At 34.0% G+C, this 13,724-nt stretch overlaps 1 protein-coding gene across 1 annotated transcript; it reads left to right on the top strand.

The window, feature by feature from the left end:
- Positions 1-9,209: 9,209 nt before the first annotated feature.
- Positions 9,210-13,213, top strand: LOC128515605 (G8 domain-containing protein DDB_G0286311-like). The gene is made up of 6 exons (XM_053489689.1): positions 9,210-9,370; positions 9,988-10,145; positions 10,610-10,683; positions 10,816-10,964; positions 11,073-11,435; positions 13,170-13,213. Exons 1-6 carry the CDS (start codon positions 9,307-9,309, stop codon positions 13,211-13,213), a joined length of 852 nt encoding a protein of 283 aa, XP_053345664.1. The 5' UTR covers positions 9,210-9,306.
- Positions 13,214-13,724: the final 511 nt, after the last annotated feature.

Genomic DNA, 13,724 nt, shown 5'->3' with positions numbered 1-13,724 from the left:
TAGTAGATCAGCAGTTTTTGGTCTGAAATACTCAGACCAGCCTGTCTGGCACCAACAACTATGTCTCATTCAAAGTCACTCAAATCACCTTTCTGATGCTCGGTTTGAACTTAAGCAGATCTTTTTTGTTTGTTTTGACCATGTGTTCATGCTTAAATGAACTGAGTGAGATGCCATACTGACATTTGTGTTAACAAGCAGTTGAAAGGGTGTACCTACTTGAAGTGGCTGGTGAGTGTACTTAGGAATTAGATTAATGATTTGTCACATCACCTCAGGACATTACACCTCACCACCAGCAGAGGCCACCTCTCCCAAGAGTACGACATAATTCTTGTTTATACCATAAATAAAACAAACTCAAACCATTTTTTTAAAAGTCTTGTCAACCCTTTGTCTCATGTTTTAATTATTCTTTGAATTTTTTTATTTCTACAAGCAGATTTTGAGCTAGCTGGGTAGATCCTGGATTTACCGGCACTTAGACGTACTCATACAGCTTGCACGCTTTTAGGACAAATATTTAAACAGAAATTAAAATCTCATTCTACAAGCACAGTGATGTCAAACAATGGATGGTGCTTTCCCCTCCCACATCTAATCATCAATCTTCTGTAGCTTGGCTTTCCGTTTATCCTAAACAATGAAAGGAGGAATACAGTAATAACACTAAAATAAGGTGAATATAGCTGTAACCTATAAGAGTATATAACAGGGTTTATGGGTAAAGCAAAGCCCCTAAATGGTCAGACAGTGTCTTGTTGAGGGATAACTAGGAAGGCAGAAATAAATGAATCATTACCACATGAGTCAATACTGTGAGGAACAAAAGAAGCCTGGTTAATTATTTATAGAGTAACGATTCGTGTAACAGTAAAAACCAAGTTTCACATATCTCATGGGAACTAGATTATCTCCAACACTTTTATAATAACTAAATAATTGGCCATGTGAAATTCCTATTACCGAAATATCACACATTTCCTGCTGGGTTTTTTTTTTTTTTTTCAACACACACATTATGTTTTGTCTCAACACCTAAGAGACATTTAGTGCTTGTGGTTTTTATTTTCCTGCATATTAATCCATGTGATAATTATACATGGATTTTCTCATAATACTTATTAACTTTATCTATCTATCTATCTATCTATCTATCTATCTATCTATCTATCTATCTATCTATCTATTAACGGTACACTATCTATCCATGGATGGATGGATGGATGGATGGGGAGATGTATGAATGGATGGATAGAATACTTTCTTAAACACTTTATTTAAGGGAAATTGTAACATTACTGCAGCCAGTTCACAGATTATACATCGACATACAGTACAAGCAGCAAAGTTTAAAAAAAAAAAAAGATCAGTGTGAGTATACTATAATGAGATGTAGAAGGATCAGCATACTGTGCTCAAGTCGAGAAAAGGTGGTCTCAAGCAAAGGATGATGTCCTTAGTCATGGCTTGAATCAAATATCTATATGGACCTAAACATCTATATGGACTGTATTTTACAATGTGATGTCATCAATGACAATGACAATGACAGTCCTCTGAAATCTCCACATAGGCACATCTTTAGTTGATAAAGTATGAGGATAAATGCTCTAGATGTTCTCTTTGTATTTATCATTGCTGTATTTTGCATATATATTGTATATGTGGGAGAGTGTAGATGCACAAGCGTACAAAAGAACAGAACAATATTACTTATATGAAAGCTGACCATCAGGGGACAGGGCAGGGGGAACAATTCACCTGGGCATCAGTGGAATAAATCATACCTAGTGGGAAAGCAGCCGTGGACTTCAGTTTACTGTCATGACAAAACCTACTTTAAGACTCCCGATGTGTCTAATGCTACAAAAAAATAAATGATATAGGAAGCTAAACTTAGCTTAATATACAGTATAGCTTAGTGCCATGGAGGAATATCATGACAAAAACATTCTGTGTTGGAAAAGGTAGAAGAGGTAAATAGCTCCTAGTTAAAATGCCTGCACAATGATAATTAGCTAATAATACATCATTAACCCTTTGTTGACTTTCCTTTAGCAACTTTAACTCCCCTAGAAATAAAATGAGAGTTGTTCTTCTTAATGAATTGCTCTTCTTTCAGAAGGTCCATGTTAACAAGGTTGTGACTTCACTAACATTTTACTATTTTCTTTAACTATAATGCTGTTATGTGGCACGGTGGTGTAGTGGCTACTGTAGCATTGTCGCCTTGCACCCACTGGGTCTGGGTTCAGTTCCCGCCTCAGCATCTGTGGGCATGGAGTCCCCATGCTTGGTGGGTTTCCTCCCACAGTCCAAAAACATGCAGATTCAGCTAATTGGTGTTCCTAAATTGCCTGTAGTGGGTGAATGTTGACCGGAGGTCCTATGCTGGTTTGTAAAATGGGAATTAATACAATTCAGTAATAATACTATAATACAATAATGATTTATTATCCTCAGTTATGGTTGTAGTGGATCATGATATTATCATAAAAAAAGCTGGACATGAGATAGGAATAGACCCTGAATGGGACAGTAGTCCATCTCAGGGCAAAATGATCACAGATTTATAATAATGATATAATATGAATATGAATAATATAATAATGATCACCAATAATAGCATAAAACCAAGACATGCTGAAACAATACATACTGATTGTAAATAATAATAATAATAATAATAATAATAATAATAATAATGAATATGTACTGTATGATATATTTTTTGTAACCAAATAATTACATATTGGTAGTGGAGCTTCTACTGATGCCACACACACACACTCTGGTGTCCTGAACCACACCCTGTGCCTTTTGGTATGACTAATCACTCTCCACTGTTTATCTCACCCTAATATAGACGTCAATAAAAAGCCTCCCCATATCACTTTCCTTCATTTTGGCACGGAGCTGTTCTCTCGCACATCGACTCCTCAGAATATTTCACTTCCAACACTGAGATTTATTCATATTCTTCACTGTTTTTCCCAGATGGAGGTCTCCATGATGCGATACACATGGGCAGCTCTTTGCATCACCGTGTTCATGATGCCAGGTAAGAAATCTAATTCAGATGAAGCTCCCTTTGTTTAGCTGAAATAATCTGCCATATTACATTGCTAGAAAGAACTCCAGCTCTAAAAAATTGTGAAACATTTTAACTCTAAAAAACAAACAAAAAAACGGTGATGAAATAATAATTTATTGTAGCAATAAAATTCTAAATTCTGTGGTAAAGTTGATTATTTTATCTTTGTAGTTGAGTCACAGAATTGTTATGTTAAAAAAAAAAAATCTCAAAAACCTGAAATAAATGAGAAAAAAAATATTTTTTGGATTTTAAAAATAAGATTTAACTACTAATCATCTGATCATCAACAGAAATCTGAAATGAGAAAAATATACATTTACAGATATTAAGAAAAAGGCAAAAAATATATATATACATAATTGTAAAAATTTATTATTAAAAACCAAATTTTTAAAAATAATGATTTTTTTAAATCAATGTATTGTCTCAGGCAGCTTATTTATTTATTTATTTATTTAATTTTTGCGTCTTAAATAAGCTTTTTATATTTCAAATGTTTTAGGAACAACCTAGAATACATTATATATAGTAAATTATAAAATATATGTTAAATATATACTGCATAATGTAAGGTAGAGGCCCTTTTGTGTATATATATATATTTGTTTTAGAGGATACCGTATTGTGATATGTATATGGGCCAAAATAAATAAATGAATAAAACTTATTTTCAAACCCCTTACTTTTAAATAAAAAAAAGCAATTAGGCCAATTAAAATAAAATTTAAATCAATCAATCTGGTAATACTACCTCTGGCATACCCACCATTGCTATTTGAATCAACTGTATAACACAAAAAGGCAGGTCTTGACTCCCATTCTGACTGAACTCAAGTTGATGAGCCCAATTTATATCCTCCAGAAAGGTGGAGCTCCAGCCCACACTGCCGAGAACGCTGGGGCTTCTCTCTAGAGGACTTTTTTTTAATGGATATGAGCTTGGTTCCTAGTACACTTTGCAACAACACATTTATTGGAGGGGTCAAATGAAAAAGGCACAGATTATCATAATCTTATAGACTCCTTAATCCCTATCCTCAATCAGACAAAGAACCGCATTTATTAACTTAATATTTGTTATACATAGACAAAGAAAAAACAACACAAATTTGTGGAAAATAATATTTTTGTATTTTTGGAATCATAGTTTTATGCTTAAATATATGTGTCTTTAACTTTATCTGTGTATTTATATTTGTTTTGGAAGAGTGGGGTTTAATTTGTTGGTTTAAGTCCAACAAAGTTTTTTTTTTACTTCTTTTTTCAGCATTTAGGATTTTGTATTCCCAAAGCAAACTGTAAATCCCAATTGTCTTAAATCACTGGAGATTTGGTTAAACAGCTTTTGCATATAATATAAAACTTAATTGTATTTTTTTATATTCAGCATTTTGTAGTACTCATATTTTGTAGCGAATTTTTAAACTGCTGTCCAATTTCCATGCCAATATTCATTATATTAATAACTGCAAATATTATGCATTAAGACATTTGTTAATATTGCAAGAAGTTTACATTTATAATTGGTCTAAATTGATATGAAACATTTAGCTCAAAATCACAACATGACAACACAGAGCAGCTGTTTTATAATCATGAATCACATACACACAGATCATCAGCATATTTCCTTTAGGTGTGTATGTACGTATAATGTAGTGTTGTACTGTATTGTTATGCATTGGAGCTAGAACTCAGATCTCAAAACCTTTTTATTTAATTTTTTATTGAAATGGGAGCTGACATAAATAACTCTAAGGGTTGTAATTGCCATGCCTGAAACAATGTTTTAGAAAATTTGAGATTACGCTTTACAGACTCAATGATGAAAACCAACCTACAAAACAACATAAATCTATAAGTGAAACTAGAAATAGTTAGGAAAAATAAAATAATCTGTTTATCTTTGTATTATCTGAGTCTACTGATTATTTTAATGCCGGTTCTTTTAAAGGATCAGTGAAATCTGAGGAGGCTACGAATTCTTCATCAGCTTTTGAGCTCATCATGGACATCACCAACCGTATCTACAACGACTCCCTACTCAAGCCTGGCTCTACTGATTATGACGCTTTGTCAAAAGATATTAATAATATGGTGAGTTTTTTTATTACCACTTATTTGATACTTATTATTATTATTATTATTATGATTATTTAGCAGAATTTCTCAATCTCTCTCCTTTTATCTTTTAAAAAAATATAAAGTAAGTGTTAAGAGTATCAGAGCAGAAGGATTTTATTTCTCTATTTAATGATAAACATTACTGCCATATAGATCATGAACATTTTTTTTCTTTTGTTTGCAATTATTTGCAAAAACTCTGAATGTGACTCTGTTCTTCTTTCAGCTCTACTCCATTTTTGGCTGTACCCGTTGTCACACACACTCGTTTTATCACAACGTATCAGCCCTGACCTTCAGGTACAATTTTAAATATATAATTTTAGTTCCTCATGTGGTTATAGTGTTTATTTAGGAAGATTAAGGACTTACTGTATGAGTGACTAAACACAAAGTATTAGCTAAGGGAGTCTAATCAACCCTGCTAATGGCGATTTCTTTTTCTGTCTCTTAAGTAATAAAACTGGAAGTGTGCTCGTAAATGCCACACTCTTGTTCCAGTCAAACAAAACCAGCGCTCGTGTGATCGAAGACCTATTTATGAACGCGACAGAACACAGTATTGAAATAGCTGGCCTTAAAATTAACCACAACTTCACACAAGGTAAGCATGAGAGCTGTATATAAGTGAAATTTTTATTTATTAATTTATTTTCAATGTAACCTCATGGGACCACACTCATATCAGGACATCACATTTTCTCCCAACTTGATCCTTATGTACTGTATAACTTTTTTTGACAAACATCTTCCTGTTTTGAAAACATCAATAGTTATAAATTAATTAATAAACAAAAAATATTAAAAAGAAACTACAAGGCACACAACATTAGTTTTTTGGTCTTAGAGGGTTAACGTACTGAGAAATACTAACACTGTTGTTTTCACACAGTCATACCTCTACCAACCATTGCTCCAACTGACTCCAGCATTGATCATCCTGGAATTCATCTTACAACCAAACACCACAGCGGCGCCTCATCACTCAATCGGAGTCCCATAACTCTCACTTCATTTCTCCGCTATAGTGTTTCACTCTGCCTGCTTTTCCTCATCAGCTATTCTTTTTAATTTTGCAAACTTGCCCATAGGGATGCCACAAGATCTGTATATAATGTCATCCCGAAATTTATAATATGAACTCATCTAAAACAGTTATCATGTTGTCCATGAGAACGTTTCCTCCAGGTTTCTTTTCATCTGTCAAAAAAGCATGCTGGTAAAACATCCCCCCCCCACCCCCCTTTTGGTTCTTTGCTTTAAATATTTTACAAGATATTTAAAAAACTTACTGTATTTAAATTTATAAGCTTCTATTGTTGTGGTAAATAATGATGTTACACGGTTGACCAAATATTCTGAATTGAAATGCATAAAAATGATCAATAATGAACTTTAGGAGTTTCAAACTTACCATCACAGATTCTGAGTTTTATACTCATACAATGCTACAAACATCTGGACGGTTCACGCCACAGCTCCACCAAGCTGCTGTGGGTGGGCCCTTGAGCAGGGCCCCTAACCACTATATCATGTGTGATCCTGTATTCTGACCACAGCCCACAAGCTGGAATATACAAAGAATACATTTCACTCTGCAGTAATGTGTATAATGTGTGACAAATAAAGTCATAATTTATAAAATTATATGGTTTTGTGGCTTGATTGTCTTTACCTAATGTTTATCTCTATGATCCTTTCTCGACCTGCCATGTTCTACTGTTAATTATTGTACATTCTTGCTCGTCAAAACGTGTTGAAACATTTTCTATAACAGCATGTTTGATGATATTTACGATAAATGTAAATGAGTGTGTAAGAATATGTATGTTTGTGGTGTCTTATCCGTTTATAGTCAGTGGGTGTTTGGGAATCCCTGTCATCTGCTGATGTTAGTCCACTGTGTTATATCAGGGCCAAGGTCAGTGCAGCCATCTACCAGGAAGTTTTAGAGCACTCCATGCTTCCCTCTGCTGACCAGCCTTATGGCGATGCTGATTTCATTTTCCAGCAGGACTTGGCACCTGCCCACACTGTTAAAAGTACTGATACTGTACTTGGTTTAAGAACCATGGTCACCTGTGCTTTATTACCCAGCAAACTCGCCCAACCTTCACCCCATAGAGAATCTATGGAGTATTGTGAAGAGGAAGATGCGAAACACCAGTGCAGAAGAGCTGAAGGCACCTATCAGAGAGACCATAGGCATTAACACTGCATTGGTTGTTTCTGGCTAGTTATTTCCCTTTTTTCGTCTAGCTAAACACTTCACTAGATTTTGGAATATCATTGTTGGATTTTCTGTCCATTCAGAGATTGTTTACCGACCCTTAACTGTGATTTCTCAAGAATGAGAAACCATGAGCACAAAAACTTCCAAGGTAAAGTCATAACACACATGCAACTCCTGGCCTTCTGCGCAGAATTTTACAGTGAATAAACCTTTGTCAAATTTCTCAACCTGAGTCCATTGGACTTAATGATAAACTTCAGATCCCTATTCTGTTTATCAGAATTTAATCCAGTAGTTCTCAAAGTGGGGTTCATGAAGCATAGCGGGGGACCAGGGTTATTCTGTTTCCATGATTTCAGTGGTTTTTTTTTTTTCCAGGGGTCAAACCACAAGCAGGAAGCAAGAGACCAAAATGACCCATAACTAAAGTCAACAAGAGGCAACGGTCAAAAAACAACGAACACAGTAAAGGAACTAAAAATAAGGCTTAATAAGATGCATGATAAGACTTCGATAAAGGACAAGGAAACAGAAGCAAAAAATAAATATAAAAATCAAGGACTATACACAGTACAGGTGAACACAATAGGTCAACAACCAGTGATGGGGGAAAAACAAAAGGAATTACATACATAGAATGTCAAAGGAGCACTTAACTCATGTTGGGAACTGCAGTTTGGTTTTATACTTATTGCCCTGATTAACTCTTCACTTAAATTGAATGGGTTTAATCTAAAATATCCTGAACATAATTTATTAGTATATACATTTCAATGTGCCAATTTGTGGAATAGTTGGTTTATGTTAGGAGAGGGTGAATGGAATTGATTTCACAGTCAAGGGATGAAGAGTGGGGAAAAAAACGGATGAAAAAAAATTCAATGAATCAACTAGTTTTCACCATATGATCTATGTACATTATAAACCCTTCTAAGGTATAGAGGAGGAAGGAAGCATTCATTTTTCTTACATATAGATCACAGTGGTGGCACGGTAGTGTAGTGGTTAGCAATGTCGCCTTGCACCTTCAGGGTCTGGGTGTGATTCCCGCCTTGGGGTCTGGGCGCATGAAGTTTACATTTTCTCCCCATCCTTGGTGGGTTTCCTCCTGGCACTCTGGTTTCTCCCCTGTTAGATTCGCACCTCATCCAGGGTGTACCCTGACTCGGGCCCTAAGTCTCCTGGGTTAGGCTCCAAGCCCCTGCTACCCTGTATACAGGATAAAGCTACAGACAAAGTAAGTGACGCATCACAGCACAGTGAGATTATTAGAAAAAATTCAATGTAAAGTATTTCTGTCCCTAATGAGACTAAACTAATTGATTTCATTCACTACTATGTGAATATATAATGTAATATTAATATGGAGATTAGATATCCTGGATCATGCTATCATTGTCCAATCTCTACTATATTATAGTATATATTCTCTGCAAAATGTAAATATACTATACACATATTTCCAGAAGAAAATGTGCTAAAATTTGGCCCATTAAAGCAGCTTACTGAAGATGTAGATAATTGAGTTTTCTGGTTTATTAATTATTATAATTGGTTTTTTTTTTTTTATAAAAAAAAAGCAATGGCTCGGACAACATGCAATAAATAAACACTTCCTTCTACCAATCTAACATCTTTATGGTTTTCTGATAATATTTTCCCCCTGGCTCTGGTATCATGCTTATCAGCTGGCCCCTTGATAAACGCAAGATGACAAATACTTTCACCTTCTTTGTCTTATACTCTTGTAGACTCCAATAAGTCCACTCTCCACATCTTACAGTCTGACTCCTGAAGCTATTTTACGCTGCACATCTGAGATTATTCCTATTATTAACGCTTCTTCCAGATGGAGGTCTCCATGTTGCGATACACCTGGGCGGCTCTCTGCATCACTGTGTCAGTGATGTCAGGTAAATAAAAAAAATAATCACATTAATGTTCATGCTACAATATGTTAATGCTTTAAAGTTAACAGTTAATTTAGATTTATCAATAATTCAATTATGTTAAAAATCAATTGTGTGTGATATACTAACTGCATTTTTGAAATTAGTTTTTTTTTTATTTAGTTTTGTTTTATGAAAGAAGTTTAACTTGGTTTTAAAAAAAGGTTTTAGCTCAACATTTGCTAATTTATGATTTAGATGAAAATGATCAAAGTAACATGTTATTAATAACAAAGGCTAAAAATTACTGTTTCTTTTGCCAATCAATTAAATTAAAATTTTATTCACAGTATGATAAACAGTGAAATGCTTGTTTTTTTTTTGTATATTTGAATGAATATTGTATTTAAGTATAAATTAAGATGTTTTAAGTTTTAGTTTTTATAGATAGTTGACATCTATATAGACATTTATATATTTTTTATTATTTTTTTAATAGAGGACATACGAAAAAAGGAGGATGAAGTCAACAGCATAAGATTCTTATATTATCTTATATAATGGAGTGATTTGACACTGTTTGTTTATTATCACTAAGTTTTTTTATTATTATTATTTTAATCCTGCAAATTGTTATAAAGGTATGAGTTTGGGGAAACCTGTGGAAAATAATGAGTCTCCCGAGCCTTTAGTCACATATGACTTAACCATGGACATCACCAACCAGATCTTCAATGATTCCCTCCTCAAAAGTGAATCTTCAGATTATGAGATATTGTTCACTAAAGTTACCGGCGCTGTGAGTTTTTCCCTTTGTTTTTTGTTAATGTCTGAGTACAGTGCAATCGTGACTCAAGCAAACGTGAGACAGAATAAAGATGAAACACAGATGAAACTGTGGCCAATCAAGATCCATATATAATTGGCCAGAAAAAAAAACAGATTTAAAACCTCAGTCTGAAAGAAAAAAACAACAATTGTGCAATAATAATAAGTGTTTCATTGCAATTTAATACAATTATGTATATATATTTTTTTAAGTTTACAATGCAATAGCTTGTTTAGGAGCAATTATGTATTTTAAAAATAAAATAACTTGCATTTGCCTTGCATCATGATAATAATGCAGACAGAAAGGGTCTTCTTGTACTAAATGTCAAACTTTTTATTAGTTTCTTAAAATAGAAGTTAGAATCATATAAAACCTATAAAGCCAAAGCATTTTAAAGCATAGTAAGTCATTTTTTTCCTTTTCGTTTGCAGCTCTTCTCCATCTATGGCTGTAGCACTTGTAACACACAAACGTTTTATCAAGGGGTATCAGCGATGACCTTCAGGTATTACTCTGGTTCCTCCTAATATTTATTTTAAATATTTATTTAATATAACATATATTTACTTTAAAGGACACACGACTTTGCACGTACTGTATGCCTTAAGCACTTATTATTTCTCTTTCTCTTTTTTAGTAACAAAACTGGAACTGTGCTTGTGAAAGCAACTCTCAAGTTCCATACAAACCAAATCAACAGTGATGTAATTATACACCTGTTTAAGAAGGCCATTGCTGCCAATGATGAAATAAACAGTCTTAAAATCAACTCTAAATTCACACAAGGTGAGGATGCATTATGGTTTTTTTTTTCTTCTAAAATGTATAAAATAATTTTGAGGTATTGGATATCATACTTACTTACAATATACTTAAACTAATGCCTCCATACAGCCACATCAGAACCAACAACAAGTCCTCCCAACACAACCAAAACTACAACCACCCATCGTCCCTCGGCTTCCACAAACACCCATCGTCCCTCGGCTTCCACATCCACCCATCGTCCCACGGCTTCTAGCACCAAAACCACCCCCCATCCCACGACTACCACCACTACCACCACAACCACCCCTCGTCCCACGACTACCACAACCACCCCTCTTCCCACTACTACCACTACAACCACCACTACCACTCGTCCTACCACTACAACCACAACTACCACTCGTCCTACCACTACAACCACAACTACCACTCGTCCTACCACTACAACCACAACTCGTCGTATACCTCATCCTCCTGCTAAGCCCCCAGGTCACCATAATGCCGCCTCTTCTTTGTTACATCAATGTCCTATAAGTCTGACTTCATTTCTTTGCTATTGTGTTTCATTTTGTTTCTTTTACATCAGATATTCTTTTTAATCTTATAAATCCAGTGTGTCATAATAATCAGGTATAGTGTCATATATAAGAAGGTTACTGAGTAATATTACATCCAATATTACATCCCATCACTCATCTTAACTCTTCTTCAATAATCAGTCACTCATCCCACCTAAACAACTACCACTCATTTAACTTCTCCAACTACCACTCATCTCACCACTTATCTCAACTATACCTCTATAACCAGTCACTCATCCCACCTCTACAAATATCGCACAACCCTCACTAATCCCACCCCTATCACCACCACGTGACCTACACCGCATCTCATTTCTACAACCACCAATCATCCCATCAATCAACATATTCCACCACTACAACCACCACTCATCCCCTCTATAAACCCCACTCATCCCATAACACATCCCACAACTCAACCAACGTCTATAACCACTACTCATCCCACTCTACATCTAAACGCCAAGCATTCAACAACTCATCCCACAAGTAATCCCCCTCCTAACTAACCTTCATTTATTTTTTCATTACAACCAGAACTATTACTATACCTACAATCAGTGGCCCAACATTTAATATTTCTTCTTTATATATATGCCTGTTTTTCCTTATCAGCTCTTCTTTTTAATTTGGCGAAACTGCTTATCCAAGTTTCAATATACTGTGTGTCACTAAGATAATATTATGGTACAAATGAAATGGAAATAAAATTGTATTGATTTTTATTATCTTGTAATTTTGTGGTAAATAATGATGTTACATGATTGACTGAATATTCTGAAATGAAATGCATACAAATTGATCTATTTCAACTTTATTAGCTTATAACATACTAAAATATATAATACTTTTCATTTTTGTGTCTTTCTTGTCTTTATATATTGGACTTTTTTTCATCTTGTGATCCTATATTCTTCAAATTAAAATAAAAATTGTATTCATCACACACAACATGGACAAGAAAATAAGACTTGGACTTAATAATACAAGTGCATGATAAGACGTATACACACACATAATGTCTGCAGTGTATTTGGAATTCCTGACAGAAATCCATCATTGTGAAAGTTATTATAATTATTGAGTTTTGTAGTTTTTAGCCTGCTTTACTGTTTACTTAAAGTAAATGTATTTAACTCAAAGAATCCTAGAAATAACGATGCATTAGACTTAATGTGTTCAGGAATAATAATGGTCTCTTTCTTATATATAGACAAAATATTAGTATATACATTTACATAATAAACCTATATCTATGATTATTTTGGTCCATGGAAATTCTTACAGTCAAAGGATGCAAAAATAGAGGATGAAAAATGTTTGATAAGCAATTAAGTTAAAAAAAATTCAACATTCAACACATGATTTATGTACCTCTGAAACCTTCGCACAGTGGTTGATACACACCTGTTAAAATTGTTCAGAGACATTAAATGTAAAATATTTCTCATAAGACTAAATAAATTGATTTCATTCAGGGGGGATAAAGAAAAAAAAAAAAACTTTTACCAATCTAGGTTTCTGGTTTGCTGCTAATATTAACCGCCCCTGGCTCTGGTATGAAGCTTATCAGCTGGCCACTTGATAAACAAGGAGGCAAAAAGACAAACACTTTCAACATTTTCATCTTATACCCTTATAGACTCCATTAAGTACACTCTCCACATCTCACACTCTGACTCTTGAAATTATTTTGCCTCAACGCTCTGAGATTATTCGTATTACTCACGCGTCCTCCAGATGGAGGTCTCCATGATGAGATACACCTGGGCGACTCTCTGCCTCACCGTGTCCATGATGTCAGGTAAAATAAAAATCATTAGAAATTATTTAAAGAAAATGTTACTGCCTGGTAACATTATAATTGGCAATAATTACTTCATGTTATATTGTGCACATTTTCAGTGCATGTTTGTATTAATTTTTAATGATAGGAATGAAGAGAATCATATTAATTGAATTTTTTGCTCAACCTTAGAAAATACAACAAATAAGCTGTGAATATTAAGATTAAAATAATTAATATTATATTAATCATACTTTTCTTATGGCCATATAACTATTTTTCTTTTCTCTATCTTGCTATCTTTTTTGATATAATTTACTAAATGGAAAATAATATTTAAGACAAAGCACAGTTTTACCAACAAGCTCCTTATTCCATTCTATATATTATTATTACATAAACTTTAGTGAA

This window comes from Clarias gariepinus, chromosome 28 (assembly GCF_024256425.1).
Source record: "Clarias gariepinus isolate MV-2021 ecotype Netherlands chromosome 28, CGAR_prim_01v2, whole genome shotgun sequence".
Classification (NCBI taxonomy): Eukaryota; Metazoa; Chordata; class Actinopteri; order Siluriformes; family Clariidae; genus Clarias; species Clarias gariepinus.
Note: the sequence above shows the minus strand (reverse complement) of the source record. Positions and strands in the feature narration are given on the sequence as shown.